The sequence below is a fragment of the Mauremys mutica genome, chromosome 6 (assembly GCF_020497125.1).
Source record: "Mauremys mutica isolate MM-2020 ecotype Southern chromosome 6, ASM2049712v1, whole genome shotgun sequence".
NCBI classification, from domain to species: Eukaryota; Metazoa; Chordata; order Testudines; family Geoemydidae; genus Mauremys; species Mauremys mutica.
The window spans coordinates 44050617-44072965 of record NC_059077.1 but is presented as its reverse complement, the minus strand read 5'-3'; the positions used below and the strand labels follow the sequence as shown (position 1 = coordinate 44072965).

The 22349-nt window shown below is 44.5% G+C and overlaps 1 protein-coding gene across 2 annotated transcripts; it reads left to right on the top strand.

Moving 5' to 3' along the window:
- Window positions 1–353: 353 nt before the first annotated feature.
- Window positions 354–6553, top strand: F2RL1 (F2R like trypsin receptor 1). Of its 2 annotated transcripts, none has more exons than XM_045020149.1 (2): window positions 354–661; window positions 4582–6553. In XM_045020149.1, the coding sequence occupies exons 1-2, from the start codon at window positions 607–609 to the stop codon at window positions 5679–5681; spliced, it is 1155 nt and encodes a 384-aa protein (XP_044876084.1). In that variant the 5' UTR covers window positions 354–606; the 3' UTR covers window positions 5682–6553. The 2 variants fall into 2 exon arrangements, with proteins under 2 accessions (XP_044876084.1, XP_044876085.1); XM_045020150.1 differs by lacking the exon at window positions 354–661 and adding an exon at window positions 1142–1321.
- The last annotated feature ends 15796 nt before the right edge of the window (window positions 6554–22349 follow it).

Sequence of the window (22349 nt, the reverse complement as noted above, 5' to 3'; positions counted from 1 at the left end):
GCCCTGGGGCTGACTCCCGCCCGCCGACTGGCCGTGACTCACGCTGGTATTGGCCCGGCATGTTGCCTGGGTGCGCAGCCAGCACCTGTTTACACCACACTGCTTTCCGCGGGGGGGGGGGGGGGGGGGTTAGTAACTGGCGTCAGCCAACACACCGCTGGGCACCTCGTGTAGACGTGACACCTAGCACCAGCTCCTGCTCCGCGTGGCGGCGGCTGCGCCTGACGCCGCCCCAGCTCCGGGGACTCGGCGGGGCCCTGCGCACCGCGCCGGGGAGCTGCCTCGGGAGGCGGGACACAGAGCAGCCCCCGCCCGCGCTCCTTGGCCCCTAGATAACCGGCCGGAGCCGCCCGCACCCAGTTCCACGCCGCCGGTGACTCACTCACGTCACGTGCCCCCGCGGCGTTCGAAACCCAACGTCCGCCCTCGAGGGGGCGGGGCCAAGACACCTGCCCGACGGCAGCTCGGCCCCGCCCCCCGCAGGTATCAGCGAAACTGGCGGCCGGAGGAGCGCGAGCCATTGCAGCTGGCAGCGCCTCGCCGTGAGGAGTGTCCGCGCCGCAGCCCCAGTCCCGCCGAGCGCAGCCCGTCCCGTCCCGTCCCGAGATGCGGGGGCGCCGCTGGCTGCAGCTCCTGTGCGCGGCGCTTGTGGCCGCTGCAGGTAAGAAGAGAGCGGCCGGGGGACTCGTCCCCGCCAGCGCGGTGCGGGGCCACGCCGCCATAGGGGCGGGGCCGGGGGCCGGGGCCGGGGCGCAGCGCTGGGACCGGGCTGCTGGTGTCTTGGCCCCGCCACCCCCGCGCAGGGTGGGAGGAGCTGGAATTCGGCCCGATCGGTCCAGATTCCCCTTCCCCCGCCCGGAGCTGGGGTGACTCAGCCGAGACCCCCGGCCGGGAGCAGCGGGCGCGGGGGTCTGAGGCGCTCGCATGGACCCGCCCCCCAAGTAGCCGCCCCCAGGCGTTAGCACCACCCGGGTGCGGTTCCCAGCTCGCCGCGCTGCGGCCGCGGGTCACGCCCCTTGCCCGGGGGTCGGCGGCCCGGACAGTCACACGTGCGGCGTGATTCGCTTGCGCGGGGCTGTTCCTGGGGGCAGGGAAGCAGGGACGCTGGCCCTCAAGGGCGGCGGGGGGCTGGTTCCTCCGTTAGGTGCTTTCCGGGCAGAGAAGGGCCGAGCTCCGCCTCAGGTTGCTCACAATCTAAAGCCAAGTCCCAGACACTTGAAGATCAATATTAACGCCGTAAATCGCACTTAGCTGCGAAGAGGAAGCCAGTGCGGTTTTTGAAACTGGGACATAATGCGCTGGGCAAGCAAGCTGCCACATTGTGTGTAAGCTGTAGCTTGAGCGGCCTTTGTGGGTAGGGTGACCAGACAGCAAGTGTGAGAAACCGGGACGGGAGTGGGGGTAATAACAGCCCATGTGGAAAAAAAAGCCCCAACAGTCAGGACCTCTCATCACCACCCACTGCAGTTATTTAATCTACAGGTAAGGGCCACTTTGGGCCCCTGTGGCAATTTAAGGGGTAAGAGGAAATATTGCAAAACGGGGGAGGGAGAGCTCAGTGGCTTGAGCATTGGCCTGCTAAACCCAGGGTTGTGAGTTCAATCCTTGAGGGGGCCACTTAAGGATCTGGGGCAAAAATTGGTCCTACTAGTGAAGGCAGGGGGCTGGACTCGACTCAATGACCTTTCAAGGTCCCTTCCAGTTCTAGGAGATTGGTATATATCTCCAATGATTACCTTTAGACTTGTGTTTTTATTTGGAGGGAAAGAGGTGGAAGCCAAACACTTCTGATCACTGATGCCACAGCATTTGGGGATCTAGGAGGAGCTATTAATCAACAGCATTGGCAAGGGATGGGCCAACACCATCAGTCATGGATAATGCACAATTATCATCAACTATTTTCTCTAAATGTCCCTTCCCCATTCACACATCATTTCTGAAATGAACTTTAGCCAACTTAAACTTGGTATGGACTCACTGTGCCTTTTGAAAGTTAAATGGTTTATCATAAATTGGATCAGATTCCTTTTTAACTTAATTAGAGTCTCAGGTACAAATCAATGGAACAGACATAAAAAAAACCTTGAGGTTGAGTCTCTGTCATGACTGACATCAGAAAGTTAGGTCTCTTGTAAGCAGATCCTTTCATTTTGCTACTTTTTATTTTAATAATGACCAGAATTTAACTGGTTTAAAAACAGTTTGTTTCACTATTTTCATTTGCATGCTTCAGTACTTTACACAGCGAAAATCTGGTGTGTCTTTTGGAGAAGGGTTAGTCTCAATTTTTATGAAAAGTTAAGATACAAAAGGCATAGTGTAATATGTAGAAAATACAATTAGCATCCTATCTCTGTGACCACTACTTTGTTAAGCAAAGGCATTGTTTCTCTCTGGATGCTGAATGGCCTCAGAAGTAATATACAACTACTGAGCTATTCTGAATCTACTGAAGACTATTCACTGATCTTTACTATTACTTTTTAATTTTCTTTGATAGTTAACATTTGGGTTCTGTGTTTCTGCATTAAATTAATGTTGAATATAAAATGTGTAATATTTGATTATTAACTTGTATGAGTAAAAAAGTAACAAGTTACTAAAACATTAGCTTTTTGTTTTTATAGAGGATCTTTTAAAATGCTGTATCTCCTATAATATAAATCTGTATCTCATCCATTCGCTATTGAATCTTTACCACATACATGGATAGCACTGATGTATACTGTTAGCACTGATGTATACTAGTGTTGGGTGCACACTTCTAAAATAGATATTCATTGGTTGGATTGGAAAACATGGGGGAGTTGTTTAAATTAATGTAGAAAACTGACGTGAGAAACATGAACACTTTTCTAATTTCTGTTATATGGTAGCAGTTTTTAAAGCTCTGGACATGTACAATATAATTGTAATTTTATAATGCATCCAACTGGTTACTGATTGACAGACTTGACAGCTATGCACCTTGCATTGTTTGAAAACTGCTGAACTATGGTACAATTGACTCCTAAATGTACATTGTCAAGTAATTTGGGACTTGTCTAATGGTTAAAAAAAAATAGTACTGCTTAAGTATACCTATAGTGTAATCAGAACAACTTCATTTCTGTGAATGCAGTTAGTTATCAGTACCATATGGGGGATAAGCAACAAACTGTACTGGTATTAACACTTATACCAGTGTAACTTATCAGTGCAACTACTTCAGTTAACGAATGACTTTTTTAGCCAAAATAGTTGCACCAGTAAAACTTGCTGTAACTAATGTCAGTTGACATTAATGGGTATGATTCTCTTTACACCCTAGCTGACATAGCTATACTAGCAAATGCCTTAGTGTAGATTCAGTTATTCAGTTAGCTTATTTTGTTCAGGGAAATGGCATAAGCTTATACCAGCAAAGGAGTTCTAAACAATATAAGCTTTACCAGCAAACTCTTCCCTAGTGTAGACAATGCCTCAGTATAAATGAAGGAAACATACTGGTAGAGTTACACTGTGGACATGCTGCAGGGCTTTCAGCAATGCAGTTTACTTTCATATGGATGGTTCAGTGGTGTTAGGTAAACTGCACTTGTGTTAAACTCAGATTTGCAATGGTGTATTCACATTTGTGTTTCTAACAAGTATTTATATAGTCCCCCTTCATTGTAGTTCTCCTCACAACACTCTTGGGAAGTATTTACAGATTGGGAACTGAAGCATAGAGAGAGGAAGTAACTCTCACAAGAAGTTTGTGATGGAGTAGGGAATTGAACCCAGGTTTCCCCTGTCTCAGGCTAGCAACACCCTTACTGCTTGACCATCTTCCAGCAGTATTACAAATACTAAGGGCTGGTCTACACTAAGGGGAAAAATCGATATAAGATACGCAACTTCAGCTACGTGAATAACGTAGCTGAAGTCGAAGTATCTTATATCGATAACTTACCCGTCCTCACGGCGCGGGATCGATGTCCGGGGCTCTCCATGTCGCCGCCGCCACCGCCGTTCGTGGCGGTGGAGTTCCGGAATCGATAGAAGCGCGTTCGGGGATCGATATATCGCGTCTAGATGAGACGCGATATATCGATCCCTGAAAAATCGATCGCTACCCGCCGATACGGCGGGTAGTGTAGACGTAGCCTAACAGTCATGTTTTCTTTCCAGTCTTGCTCTGAAGACTGAGTGCAATTAGGGGCTTGTCTACATAGGGAAAACTGTTGATGTAGCTATGTTTTTTATTTTTCCTCATGTAGATGGCTCAAGCTTTGTTTACTTTGATCCAGATACTTGAAAGGGTTAGGTATTAGTAAATATTACTAATATTTACTAATACCTAACCCTCCACCAAAAAAAAAAGAGAATTTGTGCATGGACATTGAGTAATTTAACATTTATACATGGTGTAATAAAGGAATTGCATTGTTGTAGGGTAATAAGCTAAAAGAAGAGGGAGATAAAACTAAGGACAATCTGACTGGATTCAAGCATTGTTGCTAACTTTATTTTCTGTTAACACCCTTTATAGTTGAGAATGGATTGGACTATCTATTTAATGACATTGTACTAATCTGCCTCTTTCTTCCTCTTTAGTGGGAAGTCAAACCAACCGTACAAAAGGAAGAAGTTTTGCTGGCCAAGAGGTTGAAAATAAAAATACCTCTATAAAATCATATACTGTGGATGACTTTGCTACAAAAATCCTTACTGGAAAACTGACTACAGTTTTCCTCCCTGCAGTCTACATCACTGTGTTTCTTATTGGTTTACCAAGCAATGCCATGGCTTTATGGGTCTTTTTCTTCAGAACCAAGAAGAAACATCCAGCTGTGATTTATATGGCTAATCTGGCACTAGCAGATCTTCTGTTTGTCTTCTGGTTCCCTCTGAAGATTGCATACCATATAAACGGCAACAACTGGATCTATGGTGAAGGACTTTGCAAAATACTCGTTGGATTTTTTTATGGAAATATGTACTGCTCTATTCTTTTTATGACATGTCTCAGTGTCCAAAGGTACTGGGTCATAGTGAACCCCATACTACACTCAAGAAAGAAGTCTGAACTGGCACTAGGAGTTTCAATTGCAATATGGATACTGATTTTGCTGAGCACCATTCCATTGTACCTTGTTGATCAAACTGCATATATTTCAAATCTTAATATTACTACTTGTCACGATGTGTTGCCCCAGGATGTATTGGCTCGTGACATGTTTAATTATTTCCTTTCTCTAGCAATTGGAGTCTTCTTATTCCCAGCTGTTCTCACGGCTGTTGCCTACATACTAATGATTAAGACTTTGAATGCCTCCATTACAGATGTAGACATTGGAAAGAAACGGAAAAGAGCAATCAAGCTCATTATTGCAGTACTATCCATATATCTTATCTGTTTTATACCTAGTAATATTCTACTTGTCGTGCACTATTCTCTGATCAGGGACTATGGCCAAAGTCACGTGTATGCCTCATATATAACAGCGTTGTGTCTTTCCACTCTGAACAGTGCCATTGATCCATTCATCTATTATTTTGTTTCAAAAGACTTCAGAGACCATCTTAAAAATGCTTTCCTTTGCCGAAGTGTGCGAACTGTGAAGAGGATGCAAGTCTCTCTTTCATCGAGTAGATACCCTAAGAAATCCAACTCTTATTCTTCTAGTTCAAACACAACTAAGACAACTTACTAAATCTTCACTTGTAGTGAAAAAATGAACATTTATTAATAAGCAGTGAGCCTATTGTAAAAATAAAAGATTCACGTTATACACAAGTGCATATGAAGCAAGCATCTGAATTAAACCACACTGAGACTTTAATTTCAAAACTGGCAACTGTTTACCTCTGTGAATTCCACATGGGAATATTGAATGGCATGGAAAAAGCAGCACAATCCCGAGTTTCAGATACTGTTTTTAAAAAAAACCAGTATTTATTCTCTAAATGGCAGAGAACTTCTGTAATGCTTTTAATACCTATGGAATGTTGGATGGTGCCTTTATTTTAATCACTTCTGCATTTAACGCTTGATAATGTAGAGAAGGATGCTTTATTTTTATGACTTGGTAATTGTACTTTTGTTTTATATACTATTTTTGTATACTAGAAACAAACAATTTAAGTATCTTATTTCTTTAGGGCTCTGTCCCTTTGTACATAACTCCATTAAGATCAATTAAAGTAATTTGGGTAAGTAAGAGCACCCTCTTAAACCAAGGAGGTCAGTTTTTAATGCTTAGTAGAATCTATATTGTCGATTTAGATTTTCCTGCTATTGCAAATACTGAAACTGGGGAAGCCTGATAAAAATTATAACCTAGTCAGTTTGCTATCTCACTGGTATCAGTTAGTTTATTTCAGTGCTAACTTGTTATTTGATAGGAATATATGCTGAGGCAAACTGTTTTCTACGATTTTGGCCAATATGTGATCTTAATGGGGCATAATATGCTGTATTTGTAGAATTATGTCATGTAGCTGTTTCATTTTTACATACTACTTCATTTGTATTAAGATATAGATATAGATATAAAATGTAAATTAAGTCACTTTTTATAACTTACTACGTTTGGAAGTCATCATTTGTGTTCCTGTTTAACACTTTCATATGTCAGTGATCTGATTTGCATTACCAGATTTTAGGTTAAAAAAGGTTTGTTTGGGGTTTTTGTTTTTTTTCCTAAGTACAAATGTAGAGTTTCTCACATCCAACTGCAGTATTAAAAATTAAGTAAATTTGCCTAATGCTACAATTCATTAGTGCAAACTTTATTGATGGGAGGCATATGTGTAGATGAGAGGAACAGCCAGACAAAGTAATAATTCAAAACAGCTGGCAAACAACTTGGTGTGCACAAACATATCTACTTTTACCTTTTAGTTAAATTTGGTTAATGACCTAAGGTTTTTTGGCATTTTTTTTTTTGTTTGTTTTTTTTTAAATTTGGCATTCATTATGGATGCTACATAGCATCACCCACAAGCTTTTCAGAGTAAAAGTGAGCTTATATTCAGTTGATGCCTTGGTGTGAGGATTAAATTTAAAATAATTTCTCCCTGAGTGCCTGAAAAGATCTATGTAGTACTGCCTGTTTAGGGCTGTTAAGTGCAACTGCAATATAATGGTGGACCCAGGATCTCATGCTGCTAACCACTGTACAAACAGAACAAAAGATGCCTGAAGGAGTTTAGTCTATATATGGGACAACCGCTGGATATGGACAAAAGGGGAGCACAAAGAAACCCTTCTGTTCAGCATGATAGGAAGTGGTCTTAGCAAACCAGCTGCCTAGCCTTGCGGGGGGCAGTGGAGAAACCCTGAATCAAAACCAAAACAAATTCTGTTTTTTTGAGTGTTGTTCTACAACAGTAGTGCCCAAACTTTTCAGATTCGGGGACTTCTACAATATATGCTCACTTCATTTTTTAAAGTCAACTATGGTCTGCAATCCTCCTGGCTTACAGTGTTTCAAACGAAGTGTTAGTTTAAAACAGTAGCAGGATATTATTCATGCCACAGTTAAGTGTGAGCTCTCTAAAGCTATGTCTACACTAGGAACTGTGGCAGAAAAGGAGCATTTCCAGTAAGTTGGCTTTCATTATAACCTCCATGCAAAAAATGGAATAATCTCAAATATGGAGTGGACACTAAAGTTAATATTGTAAGCTATGGCACTGAACAGTTTAGTTGAGTTGGCTGAGTTCACTGCACACAGCAGAACTTCCTTGCATAGGGGTTCTCAAACAGGGTCAGGACCCTCCAGGGGGTTGAAAGCTGTCAACCTCCACCCCAAATCCTGCTTTGCCTCGAGCTTTATAATGGTGTTAAATATATAAAAAACTGTTTTTAATTTATAAGTGGGGGGTCACACCCAGAGGCTTGCTGTGAGAAAGGGGTCACCAGTAAAAAAAGTTTGAGAGCCACTGACCTTGCTTCTCTCCATTCTGTACCACCACCACCTCCCCATTCCCTTCTTCAGGGCATCCCTGCAACCCTACCCCCCCTCTTCATGCCAGAGGCTCTATGACCCTTTCCCCAAGTCTATTTCCTACTTTACTTCATTTCTCATACCCACCCCCATTTCAGAGGCTCTGGATAGTGCCTCCTTTTCACCTATGCCAGGGGCTAGATGTGTATCTCCCTCCCCTCTCATTGTTAGGCTTCTGCGTGTGTCTTCCCTACAGCGTTAGCCTTGGCTAATCTAGCCTGGGTGGAGAGCATCCCCTGTGTGAACCCCTACCTTGTGTCAGATGCCTGAACTGCGTCCATAATGGTGCTGTGTGCTGGGATGAATTTCAGATACAATTTCCCATGGTCCGTAGGGATGCATTAAATTGGGCCACTCTAATGAATTCAGTGCTGCTTATGTTTCCTGGGGGTACCGAGGGTTGTGAGGCACCTTACTACCCCCTAAGCTTAGTGTGAGGAAGCCTTGTCTGTGCCTGCTGAGGGTCATCTTCCCCAACTCCACTGGCCCTAGGCAATACACGCACTGCCCTCTAGGCCTCGCAGTCCCCATGGTCACTTTATAGGTGAGTGATAGGCACACTCCAACTCTCAGAGCCTCTGTGCATTTCCCTGGAGTGCCTAACCCCTAGCGCACTGGCCACACAGCTTTCACCAATCTGCTGCTTCCAAGGAAGTATGCCCTAGCCTGGGGCGGTGCAAGGATGTTTTGCACCCTAGGTGAAACTTCCACCTTGTGCCTTCCCTGATCCCCGAGCCCCCGCCCTGAGGCACCCCCCCGCCCCAGCTCACCCCTGCCCCACCTCCTCCCCGAGCACGCTGTCGCTGCTTCACTTCTCCTGCCTCCCAGGCTTGCAGCGCCTAAGCTGATTGGCGCTGCAAGCCTGGGAGGCGGGAGCAGCGCCTAAGCTGATCGGTGCCACAAGCCTGGGAGGCGGGAGAAGTGAAGCAGCCATGGCGTGCTCGGGGAGGAGGTGGGGCAGAGGTGAGCTAGGGTGGGGAGTTCCCCTGTGTGCCGCCCGCCCCACCCTTACTTGCTGCAGGCGGCCCTCCCCGCACTCCCCTGCCCCAGCTCCCTCCGCCTAAATGCCGGCGGTGACCGGGGCAGCTGAAGATCCGGTTGCCGCGGTCGCTGCCGAAGAAAATGCTGCCCCCCAAATCCTAATGCCCTAGGCAACCGCCTAGGTCGCCTAAATGGTTGCACCGGCCCTGGCCCCAGCACAGGGGTTCTCATGACGTATTTTGGTAGCCTCAAAGTGGGGGGATGACAAGCCCTGAATGAGGGAAGACTGAGGGGGGCTAGGGGAAATGGGGGTGAGGGGATGGCTGTGGGAGTCTGGGGGGCCAAAGCCTGAGCCCCACCACCTCTGCAAAGGTAGAGAACTCACCGGCTGCCTGCTCCTGCAGCATTGTGCCGCAGGTATCTAGAGGGAGGCAGGGCCCAACCCCTACGGGCAGCCCCAGCAGCCAACACCAAGGCAGGGCATCCAGGAGCAAAAGGCAGGGGGAGGGGCCACTGCTTTGCCCTCCCACACAATCACAACCCAGGAGGCTGCAGCTGCAAGAAAAGCCCCTGGTGGCCGCATGCACCCACAGTGGACAGCATTTGAGAAACACTGCCCTAGCATACCAGTTTAACCTCAGATCACCGCTCTGCTTAACTCACACAGCCCTTAGACATGATTGTATTTTAAACAAGTCTTTTATTTAGCAAAGTGTCTTCAAGTAGAAGTATTGGAAACAAATGGTTACATATCAACTCATAACATGCATACTAGACTTAGGGTATGGCTACACTTGCAGCTGTACAATGCTGGGAGTTAAACCTGTCTTCGTACAGCTGAGTAGGGAAAGCGCTGCAGTCTGGCCACACTGACAGCTACCAGCGCACTGTCGTGGCCACATTTGCAGCATCTGCAGTGACATTGGGAGCGGTGCATTATGGGCAGCTATCCCAGCATTCAAGTGGTTGCAACGTGCTTTTCAAAAGGGTGGGGTGGGGTGGAGTGGAGTGTGACAGGCAGCGTGGGGGAGAGAGAGAGTGGATTTTTGAAGCCGACACTGTGTCAGCATGCTGCCTTGCAAGTTCTGACCCCCTCCCCCACCCCTCTTCTCACTGAATCAAACAGCTTTTTTTCCTCACAGACCAGATAAGCAGCCGCTCGGAAACGGACCCCACCCCTCCCACCTGCCATGCTGGTTCTCTCCTCAAGCAAACATTAGCTGTGGGCATTCCAAAGTTAAAATTTTCCTTATGCAAAAACCTTCTGTGGTAGAAGGCCATATAGTTGTGGCCAAGTGAGGGAAGAGCAGGAAAGGAAATGGGAGTCAAAACTGGCGTGATGAAGAGATGAGCTGTTTTTTAAATTAAATAGGCAGCTGGTATTGTTTTTTAAATTATTATGAAGAACAAGTTTAAGCTTTGTTGTAATGTCTGTTGTTTGCCAGGACTGCTCAAGACCTGAATGCTTGCGTAGGAGGAACTCTTTGAGTTGGCTTCTTAAATATCTTCATGCTGTTTCACATCTGATACTCCTGGATGAAACATAAGAGCCTTGTCTTATAACAGGCTTATTCAAAGTGATACAAGTTACGAAAGAGAGATCTTGTAAGAGTGTTGCCGTTTTCATAATATAATAAAAATACTGTAATGATAAATAATAATAAATAGTGTGTAATAAGCATGTCATAAAAACAAATTTTATATTTCCAAGATCACTGCTTTTATAATTTATACTCGGGTAAAGGAGAAAATCCCTGGAAATACTCATTTTTAGGAGGGGGTTTGCGAGACTTGGCATTTTAGTGAAAGGTATTCACAGGTTGTTAAAGATCGGGAACCACGGCAATATCGCTATACTGACAGTGCCTTCTACTGGAGATGCTGCATAACTGACTAGTTCAGCCGCCATAACTATACCACTTCCCCAAATGAAATTAGCTCTGCTGACAGATGCACTTTTTTCCACACTGGGTTTTGCTCGCGTAACTATGCTGGCTAGGTAAAGTGATTTTTTTTCACACTCTTAGCTGGCAGAGCTAAGATAGCAAAATTTTGTACTGGAGACAAAGCCTATGTACAGACAGGGCTGGATTAACTCTCCCGTGGGCGTGGGGCTATTAGATTTTGTGGGGCCCCTGTATACAAGTCTTTTTCCTAATTTAAAACAAAATGATCGCAATTATGGCATCGAGACTATTAACACTATACTAAACTTGTCTTTTAATTAACGTAAAGCCGTTCTGTGGTTACATTTCAGTCTTCAAACATGTAGAATATAGTTAAGTTAATTCGAAATAGCCTACTTCTTCCCTTAGAACAGCTGTTATATTAGTGTCTTTCTGGGAGGGAGTTTGGGTGCAGGAGGGGGCTCTAGGCTGGGGCAGAGTGTTGGGGTGCAGGAGAGGGTGAGGGGTGTGGGGTCTGGGAGGGAGTACGGTACAAAAGGGGATTCTGACCTGGGGCCGGGGGTTAGGGTGCAGGAGGTGGTGCAAGGTGCAGGCTCCAGCTGGGAGGCACTTACCACAGGCAGCTCCCAGCCAGCTGCTGGCACGTGTCTGCGCACCCCTCAGGGGAGGGGGACAGCGTGTCTTCATGCACTGCTCACTCCTGCAAGCACCGCCTCTGCAGCTCCCATTAGCTGGTTCCTGGCCAATGGGAGCTGCGGGGATGGTGCTGGGGGCAGGGGCAGCGTGTGGCGCTGCCTCCCCTCTCGCAGCAGTGACCGCAGAGATGTGCCAGCAGCCGGCCACTTCTGGGAGCGGCATGGGGCCATGGCACACAGGCAGCCTGCCTGAGCCCTGCTGCACTGCTGGAGTTTTAGTGGTCTGGAGATCACGATAAACTGGCAAAGGCTCCAGGATTGACCAGTCAATCACGATCGATGTGTTGGTAACCACTGAATTGTATATAATTATGGATTTACTTTTGCAGGGCCTTCCTTAGCCCGAGGCCCTGGGCTGCAGCCCCTAAGGCCCCTGCATTAATCCGGCCCTGGTACAGGAACCAGAGGATAGTTGATGCATCATCTTCTTTTAAACACCTGCAAGCTTTGGAACTACAAAGCAACTTTTTTTTTTTCCTTTTTAGTCCTTAATATGTCATGAAACAGTAAAAAACGCTGCCTCGGAGTTTGATTTAAGGAACTTTTAAAGTCTCTTTCACAGAAAAATTGGGGGAGATTTCCTTGATTCTTAACTGAAAAACTGTGGGTTTGTTTTTTCTCTCTCTTTTTATTGGTGTGAGAGGAGCCATAATATATGCAGAAACTGATTTACAGTGATGTCACCAGGCTGTAACATGAGCAGCAGCTCTCCTTCCCTTAACTGATAGGCAGGCAATACACAGCTGGAGAGGGGGAAACTGCAGCCCCTTGGATGTGAGCACTTCTTAAAGCATTTGATAGTGTTCTAACACTTTGCCTGAAAGGAAATGGTAGGGGTGATCTCTTGTTTATTACTGAAGTCTGGTGTACTTGCAGCATTGTAGTTTTACTGAAAAATAGCTATTTGTAAACCCTGGCTTAAAGGGGAACTGTAGGCATTTGAAAAAATGGCAAATTTGTAATTTTTCAAAAATAGGGAAAGGGAATATAGTCTAAAGCGTGATTAGCAAAATGTGAGACAGCCATTATCTCCCTGAAACGCTCAACTGCTCATTTCCTGTTTCCTCTACTAGAATGAGCAACATACATAAGAGAGACAAGATGGGTGAGGTAATCTAAGCTCAAAGGCTTGTCTCTTTCATCAGCAGAAGTTAGTTCAATAAAATTACCTCACCCACCTTGTAGTTAATATCCTGAGACCAACATGGCTACAAGGACAGTGCAAACAATACAAATAGAACAGGAAAGGCCTCTCACTGTGACCGGAGCTGCATTGGCATTTTGCCAGGATTCCAAAGGTTGCATTAAATTTTCATGTAATTTACACATCATTTTATGTAATGCACACAGTGGTAATACCTATCTTCCTTGGATAGTACATTTTTTGTTTTGTCTTTTTAAGTAATTGAATTCTGCACCTTAGCAGCTTTGTCCTCTCCCTAAACTAAAGTTACAGGAAGAAGACAGCTGAGAGCCTGGCATCTGCATTTTACGAGGGCCAATGCAGCTGATTGCATCAATACACACATTGCTCATTCTTGTAACACCCATAAATACAGGTTGAAAAAGCTATTATTTTCATTCCTTTGTAACTTTCTCAAAACATCCTTGGAGGTGGAAATTTCTCATGCTTCATTCCACCCTAGAGGTGAATTTTATTTTTGGAAATTTTTAATTTATTGTAGCATGAAATATATATTCCCCCAAAATATTATACTTTTCAAAACCATTGCTACCTCAAACATTATTTAGTGTTTCAGCTTCAAACATGCCAACAGTAGTTCTTCTCACTTTGTCATGGTAACTTGAAAGAAATTATATTCAGAGGAGGTAAGGGATTGAAAGTGACCCAGATAAAGTTCTGTTGCTCAGGAAACCAGAAGTTGATAAATGTTGAGTATCCATACCCCTTTTTTCCCTATACTCACTCAAGTTAGTGGTGTTCCAAAACCTTTGTTAAGAAAAGGTGCTGGGATCAGACCAGAGACCCCAGATCCAAGCAATCCCCAAGTTCAGGCTTTGCAGTTAATACAAAGGAGAGCAGGGGGTTTTGGATCTAATCTTGGCACTTTTCACCTTTAGCCCTCCCAATTTCTGGACCTGGTGACAGGGGAGTCAAGGGGAAGATGAATGGTAAAAGCTCCTGCTGCCAATACTTCTAGTAATTTTAATAACAGCGTCAGGAGTGGGGAGAAGTCTGCTAATGACATGTACTAGAATGTATAACTATAATTGCTCACAGTACAATAGTAAGATTCCTGAGAGGTACTAGAGAAAAGTTAGAATATTGACCTGTTTTGAATCTATTTAAAAAAAAAAGTGCTTAGAGAGTAGAGTGATGGATATGGTGTAAAAATTTGCAGTAGACAGAAACAAGATTATCTCGACAATCATTACCACACAACCATCTACCCACTGAGTGAAGCTTATAATATACAGTCCTTTCCCTCAAACCTACAGACCACAGACTGGTTAGAGATGAAGAGCTAAAACATGGAGGTTTTTTTTTTGTCAAATGTGGACAATTTCATGTGTCCTTTTTATGCCCCTCTTCCTTTATAGATAACCCTTTTTCCTCCTTCCCTTTTCTTCCCAGTTTTGAGGGGGGTTCCCCCCCTCTCTTTTGTGTGCTTTTCCCCCCTGGCAAATCTTGTTTGCACTTTTCCAACTCTTAGGGTAACCATATTTCCCAAAGGGAAAACAGGACACTATGTGGGGCTAGCAAGTTGAACTGGAGCTGTTTATTCATTAAAATATTGATGAATCTTTTTCATTATTCAGCCAGCTCTCATAATTACAATAGCTTCCCTATCACAGAAATTTTTACAGTGTAGGTAGGACCTAGGGAGGTATGATTCTAATTAGCTTCTCTGCAGAAAACCCTTTACACACAGAGCATGCCACAAAGGGCACAGGCTGCTGTCAGTGTAGAGCATTATGGCCTTGTTTACGCTGGGAATTTCAACCATTGGTGTTGAGCTACCCCTAGTGTAGAGAAGAAAAACTGCTGTAAGCTGGGATGGTCACTGGTGCAGTTTATTCTTGCTTGAAACAGGGATAAAATGCATCAGTGCAAATTGTAGATTGTGATGACTTTGCTTGTCTACACTAGGAGTTTTTGCTGGTACACCTATGCTAGGGGCTGTCCACTGATAGATGGAACGGGTGCAAATCAACTGTTGCTGGCTTTCGGGAGCTGTCCCACAATGCCCCACACTGACAATACAATCAATACAAATGCTCCAGGTGAGGACACGCACTATCAACAGAAGGAGCCAAGTGTGCGTGCACACAAGTGATTTAATAACTGCAGTGGCTGTATGCTGACGTAAGGTAGGTCGACACAATTGTAGTGTAGACATGGTCTTAGTATTTATGAGCTCCAGACAAAAATGTTGCAAGCAAGTTTGCGCTTGTTTACTGAGGGCTTATCCACAATTACAGTGTAGCTTCTCCCCTCACTGTAGGTACTCCACTTCCTCAAGTGATGGGAGCCATACTGTTGGGAGAAACCCTCCTGTCGACGTAGCGCTGTCATTAGTGAGAACCCCAGGAGTAAATAAGTCTCTGGCAGCTTTTGGGGTTTTTTTATCCATGTGCCAATTAAAACTGATGGAGTTTGAGACCAGGGTAAATGGAATTGGTGTAAGCTCCATTTTTACAGTGCAGCCAGTCTACAGTCATGCAAAAATTCTGAAGGTAGACAAACTCTCAGCTGTCAAACCATCTTGAACCCTTCCAGTGACAAGTGCCCCCAGCCAGAACCAGGCACACATGAGCATGCCTGTGGTTGGATATCCATATATGGAAATTAAGAGCCACTTTTACTTCTGTGATCAGACATTTACCTACTTAACTTGGGACGTATCCTTCACCAGGCTGAGCCCCTGGGAGTTAAGGGTAGTTGACACCTTACAGGACTGGACCCTTAGGGCATTGTTTGCATGTTGTTTCCAGAGATTTCCCCAGGAATTGAGATTAGAGGGGATGTTTGAGTGTACGGGGGGTTGGAAAACAATGAAATTGGTGACATTAGTTGTCCACTGGTGGTGATGGGGGAGTTCAGGGCGGGCAGTGTACACCCTCCCTCCCTCCCCCTGGGAGGTTTAGGGAAATTCTTGTTTCCTATTTGAATGTTCAATCAGTCAGAACCTGTGTATGTACTGAGGGGAGCACCCACATCCCAATGTACTCCTGCAGTGGGACAGCATATTTAATGGCTGTTCATGCAATGTAATTGCCATGAGTTTATATATGCTACAAATACAATGTAAAAACAGAAATCCAGGGTGATTAAATAGAGACAAAAGGAGGTAGGAGCACACAGAAGACAGCTGGCATTATTTGATACAAGAAAAGAGGCAACGAGCCCTTTGCACAATAGATCTTCTACTGAAAGAGAGAAAACAACAAGCAACGTAAAACAAACCCAGTCAGCCCAATGAATAAAAGGTGTTTCTACAATGACTTCAGTGGGAGGAAGATTTTATGCCCAGAGTGGGGAAAAAAGTCATGTGTTAATAAGAAAGGCAGAGATATAATGCTACAGTAAGCAAGGAATGAGTTAAATGGTATTGTATTAAGTGGGATGAGAATGCTAGATTCTGGTAGAGGTCAGAATTTGAATGATGAATTTTTCATACTGGTCTGTGTCTGCTTTAAGTTTGAAATGCCAAGAATCTGTGGCACCGCAGCTTCACATCCCAGCAGGGGCAACTCATTTCATCCTCCCATAGCAAATCTATTAAGTAATGCACTGTTCCTTGTATGGAAATATTTGGGATGAGAGCTGACTTGTGCTGTGATAATATTAAAGGTGCCATTTTGTTTTCATACAGGAAAGGGTTGCTCTTGGCCAAAATTCCTAACTCCCTGCCCTACTCTTCTGTTGCATGCTGCGTGTTGGCTGGTTACCATTATCCATTCTATAGATGGCTGCATTCACTGATGCCATACATACATTACTGTAAAGTACTTTTAGATCCTTTGTGATGAAAGATGCTATAGAGGTGGACAGTGATATAATTATAAATTGTGATTCCAATGATATCATCAGTTAGATGGCAGATAGATCAATACTATTATGAGTATTTGATATTATTATGAGGGCAATATTTTTCAGTGGCAGCTTGAGTGGATAGAATGTTAACTATAGATTCATATTTTGTTTAATGTTTTGGAAAACAATTCAAAAGGGCTGATAGTAAGATTGGAAGCTATAGGAACAACAAGGAGTCAGGTGGCACCTTAAAGACTAACAGATTTATTTGGGCATAAGCTTTCGTGGGTAAAAAACCTCACTTCTTCAGAAGCTATAAGGGCTCCCACATCTGTTTATAGATAGTATTGCATGTCCTTTTAAGCAACAGAAGCTTATTATGACTAAGATTGTTAGGAATGTTTTGTTGATAAGTAGTTTATTGAAGTTAGGAGAAGTCATGCCCAGTAGGGGTTACTATGAGCTATGTGTTTTTAAAAAAATTACTTATAAAAGGACTAGCTAACAGAGTGTACTTTGGAGCAGTTCTCTGAAGCTATCCTGAGAATCTTTTCCCCTGACATCCTACTCCTTGGCAGGGAAGTGACTGGCCATTGCTGACCTGCTTCTAGTTACTCGATACCATCTCAGATTTTAGGTAATTATTTGGGATATTCTAAACCTATTGCTTTTGTCTGTGTGTGCTTAAATCTAATAAATACTAGTTTTGGATAAGAGCATACTTATTTGTATCAATATTTCATCAGCTGGAAGTGCTGGGTTCCCATTGATTTATCCCTGACACTGCCTGGAGTGAAACAGTTAAGTTACCGCTACTTTGGGTTTTAAGACTCCAGTGACAACACCACCACCACTGAGTAGCGATGGGGGCAGGAAGTGGGGCAGGGGAGGGTTTGGAGCTTTCTGTGGCTGGGGGAGGTTTCTGGGGGTGGGTATGATCTGGTCCCTGTCGCTGCTTGCAGGGGAAGAGGAGCTGAGCCTCTCACAGGTTAGGAGCCACCGGCTGTGATGTCCCCAGCCCTGTGGTGATTTACCTGTCCACTGGCTGCTCTGGGCACCCAAAATGATGTGCCTGCACTGCTGGGGAGAGGCACATGACCATTCTTGTGGCTTCCCTTTGCTTCCCCTTCAGATGTCATTTTTCTGTGGGGAAGCAAAGAAATCTGCAAGGGATATGAATTTTGTGCATGTGCAGTGGAACAGAATTCTCCCAGGAGTAAGGTACTGGCATTTTAAGCATCATGTTGTCTAGACCTGCTCTGAGTGGACTTTAAAAGATGCACGTTGCCACTTGAGGTGATTCCACAGCACAATTAAGAGATAATATATATAATTACTGATAATTTATTCTTCTTGCTATCCTTTGACCTCTCTCCCTGTTATGGTTCCCAAACATGCTATGGTGCTGCTGTGAAATGCTTTTGCTCTCTGTTTTCACCACCCGGGGTAAGTTTGGGGTAAATTCTTCAGAACCACATGTTTTTACAGCCTAGGGATATGTGTGTGACTTTCACTAATGGAATGCATGGCCTACAGTCAGCAAAGCATGTGTTTAAAGCCCATTAATTTACAGTATCTTCTATGAGATTTAAGCATGTGTTTAAATGCTTTGCTGAATCAGGCTTTAGTAGTCTGTGGGCAATAGATATTTCCTCTCTTACTCATTTTTATTCATAATATTTGCTGTTTTGCTTGATATGGCCAATACAAACCTTTTCGACTAGTGAACCTCATTGACAGTACAAAACAAAGCACCATCTGTGTTACCTCAAGCAAATCTGACAGAAGCTTTAAACACTTTCAGCCCCCCTGAGCAGAGTTAATTCTTGTGTTTAATCTGGAGGTAAGCAGTAGCAGTTTTCCAGCAGGACACTAAGGGGCAGCTGCGTACCAAAGAAAATGATTCCCAACAGTTATATATGCACCAACTAAATGAAAGCTGATTTTCACACTGTTTTATAAAGCAATATAATGTTGGCATTATGTGGAAATACAGAATGAAGCCAGTTTCAACACCCTCACTCCCATTGCCTTTGGGCAGTATTTATTGCTTCTCACAGATAGAGATTGGGTCCATCTGTGTGTTACCGCTAGACTGGACCTTTTCAACTCATGGAACCAGAGACTGAAGGCAAATGCTCCCAAAATGGCCCTCTTGCCTCTTCCATCAATTAACATACACAAACTGTGCTTTATGATTTACACTGGCTCCCCATTCAATGGTGAAGAGGCCATCTCTGCACAGGGCCCCACCCTGTGGAGCTCATCTCTCCCAATATTATTATTAATTGTATTACAGTAGCACCTAGACGCCCCAACAGGGAACCCGATCCCCTTCATACACATAGCTAGAGACAGTTCCTGCCCCGGAGAGCTTACAGTCTAAATAGACAAGAGAAATACAGAGTGGGAGAAAGGAAGGATTATTATCACCATTTTACACATGGAGAACTGAGGCACAGACAGATTAAATAACTTGACCAAGGTCACAGAAGAAATCTGTGGAAGAACCAGGGATTGAACCCAGTCAACTGCCTTAACCAGAAGTACCTTTGTCTTGGGCAAAAACTTAGTCAGAGGCTTGCAAAGAGACTACTTCTATGTACAGTACATGGCAATGAAGGGATCATTTAGGGGCCTAATCCAGCAAGGTGATGAGCATCCATGGCTCCTAGTGGAGTCAGTGGGGGTCAGGAGATGCTCAGCACTTTGCAGGGTTGGGCTGTAGAGCGCTTCATTATTTATTTATTAAGGGCTAATGACAATGAGCCTGACCGTGCCATGCTGAGGTGTGGATGTGCAAGGTGGGGCGGGCACACGTAGTCTTCCCCCTTCCTTGCCTGAGTCAGGCACAGTTGCAATCTCTGTGGTCACCAGAGCACAGGAATTGTTCCATGCTGGCTGATGTAGCCATGTTGGTAAAGCCCCTGGGGTAGATGCAACTATGCTGACACAGAAGAGTGCTTCTATGTCATTCGGGGACATGGTCCAGCTGTGCCGGTAGAATTCCTCCTGTCAGTTTATGCTGCATCTCCAGCAGGGGGCTCTGCTAGCATAGTTATATCAGCCTAGCTGTATCCCCAAAGCATTTGTAGCATAGGTAAGCCCCCCCCAGTCACCCCTCTGCACCTGCTAGGACAGGCTAGCTGGCCAGCCATGGCAAGGAATGCATACTCCACCACCCTCAGGGGTGGAATAGTGGGCATGCTCCCTGGGTACATGGGGAGTGGGGATCTGGAGTGTATAGTGCCTTCCAGAATTCACAAACACCCTCAAAGCTGGGTTGTGCCTTAATGGCATAGTTTGACCCTATGTGTGAGAGCCTTGCATGAGATGAAGAGAGGGGACATTAATAATGTGGATTAGAAGAAATGTTTACTGCCCCACCCCCGACACACATCCACACCTGTTTAAAATTCATGTGAGTTTGAAGTAGGATGAAACGAGTCAGTCAGAATTACTATTATGAAAGGAATGTTTTTGTCTTATTAATGAGTGGATTTCCCACAAAGGAAATTACCATCTTGGCCTGGTCTGGAAGCTGATGTAATGCCAAGTGCTAATTGTATCTTGAACTGCCAAAGCCAAGTGGCATTGGCTGCACAGTCTCTGGTTACAGAATGAAAGAGAGCTACTCTGGGGCTATGTAACTAGATTCTGCCTGACAGGCAGAAAAGCCAGTGGTATGCCAAGGCGTTGCCTACACTGGGTATTTTGCACCAGTTGGTAGACCTGCTGTGCTGATGTAAAAAGTGACTTGACAAGTGTGGTTACCTACAGGCCAGAAAAAGCAAAAGAATGTTCAGTGGCAAGTACCTCTTTGTCACTTAAACTTAGGGCCGGTCTAGTGATGCTTTCTGTAATATTTGTCAATCAGCCGGATTTCTACTTATTTTTATTTATTTATTTATTTATTTATTTATTTATTTATTTATTTATTTTTAATCTCTGTCTTTCTTTAAAATCACCAGGAAAATAGTCTGTTGCTTATGGCAACTTGACCTCACTGCTGTGAACTGGTAGCTGAGGCAGTTACTGATGGGGGCCTTGGGGAGAGAAACTGAACTCTGACTTCTGGGGAAGCAAAGCAAGGAGTAGGCAGTGGCTCAGGTAGAAGATCTCTGGCGCAGAGATTGCTCTTGTTTCTCTCCCATAACAGTGCCACTGGAGGAGGACTGGCAAGGAACATTCTGGGCAGAGGGAGACCTAACTGACCTGAAAGTTACTAGCTAGGATTGCATCTATGCAAGCATTTGTATGCTGGGAAAGGAAGTGCAGAGAATACACCATATTGTCCAAATGGAAATCTAAACAGCATGAGATGAAGGTATTAGCACAACTATACTCTTTAGTTTGGGTGACTGTCAAAAAGCAACCCATTTAAAGGGGGCATTTAGGACCAGAACTCTTTGATTTAGGGTTATAGGCCCCATAATCCCAATTCTGTTCCCTGTGATGCATTACAGTAACAATGGGATGGAAAACTGAAAGCAGAACAAACAGAGAAGGGAGAATGGCTGAATAAAGTGAGAGAACTGAAAACAGATACTGAAGTGGAGAGGAGAACACAGCTACATGAGGGAGGACATGGAAAACTCAGCTGAGGAAAGAAGGGAAAGAGATGTGAGAAGGGCACGCAGACCTGGGAAAATCCACGGAAAGAGAAGGAAATTAGAAAGGAGAAATTTGACTAGAAAACCAACCCCCAGCAGCAGACAGGTGGACAAGGTAAGTAGCACATAACTACAAAGTGCTGTCTAGATAACAGCTCTTTGACTGAAAATATAAGATTTTATTGTACAAGAAAAGATAGTTTTGCACTTAACGTGTGATCTGAACCCCACAATGACACAGGATGGGATTTTTATCTGGATGTTAAAACCTAGGAAGCATTAGATATATGTCAGGCTTCTGGTTTAAACTGATTTTTCCTAGTAAGAGTGAAGCTAAAATGTTGATTAGAATTCATCAGTAAATATTTGTTCAAAATGAAACCCTCTTTATTTTATACTACATCCATTCCCCAGAGCCTCCGAGTTTCCCACATTCCTTCCAGTCAAGCCTTGTGCCACCGTTGGCTACAGAACTGATTAGCCAGGCATGCACCTGGAGTTGGATGAGGCTGGTCACTGAGAGCAGAAAAAGCAAATATGTACAGGGTGGAGGTAAGGGGTGTGTGCGCGGAGGAAGGGCTGAATTGCCTTCTCCAGCTCAGCAATTATTTGCAATAAGATATTGCCAGCATAGTCTGGGGCAAACATTGAAAACCAGATGCTAACCAAGGGCCAGTTCTGCCACTCTTACTCATATAGATGGAGCAATACTTAATTGTGGCCTATACTGCCAGTTTGCCATCTGCTTTGGGGAGAGGCAGCATGTGGCTGTGCTGCCTCAGGAGCAGGCCTGGCAAGGAACTGAGATTCTGAGTGTCACGACAACTCCCTTTGTCTCCCCTGTAGGCCTAATTTGACTTGAGTAACTTGACACAAGTAAGGCCTCATGTCTCAACTGGCATGACTGGGAAGGTGAATGGAAGAATCAGTTGTAAGTAAGGGCATAACAAGCATTAGGCAGGAGTCAGTCTAGCTAAGATAAGTAGGTGATGGAGACAATGGACAAGACAAGTCTGGAATGTAGAGCTCAGGTTATACATGAACTGTACATGGACAGATCATGCTGTACAGGGACTGACTCCTGAAAAGTAACCAAGCCAATCATGAAGTACGTGTTGCAATGTATAGTCAGGCAGTAGAGATGTATATAAGGCAAAGTTTTGCTGTGTAACTTT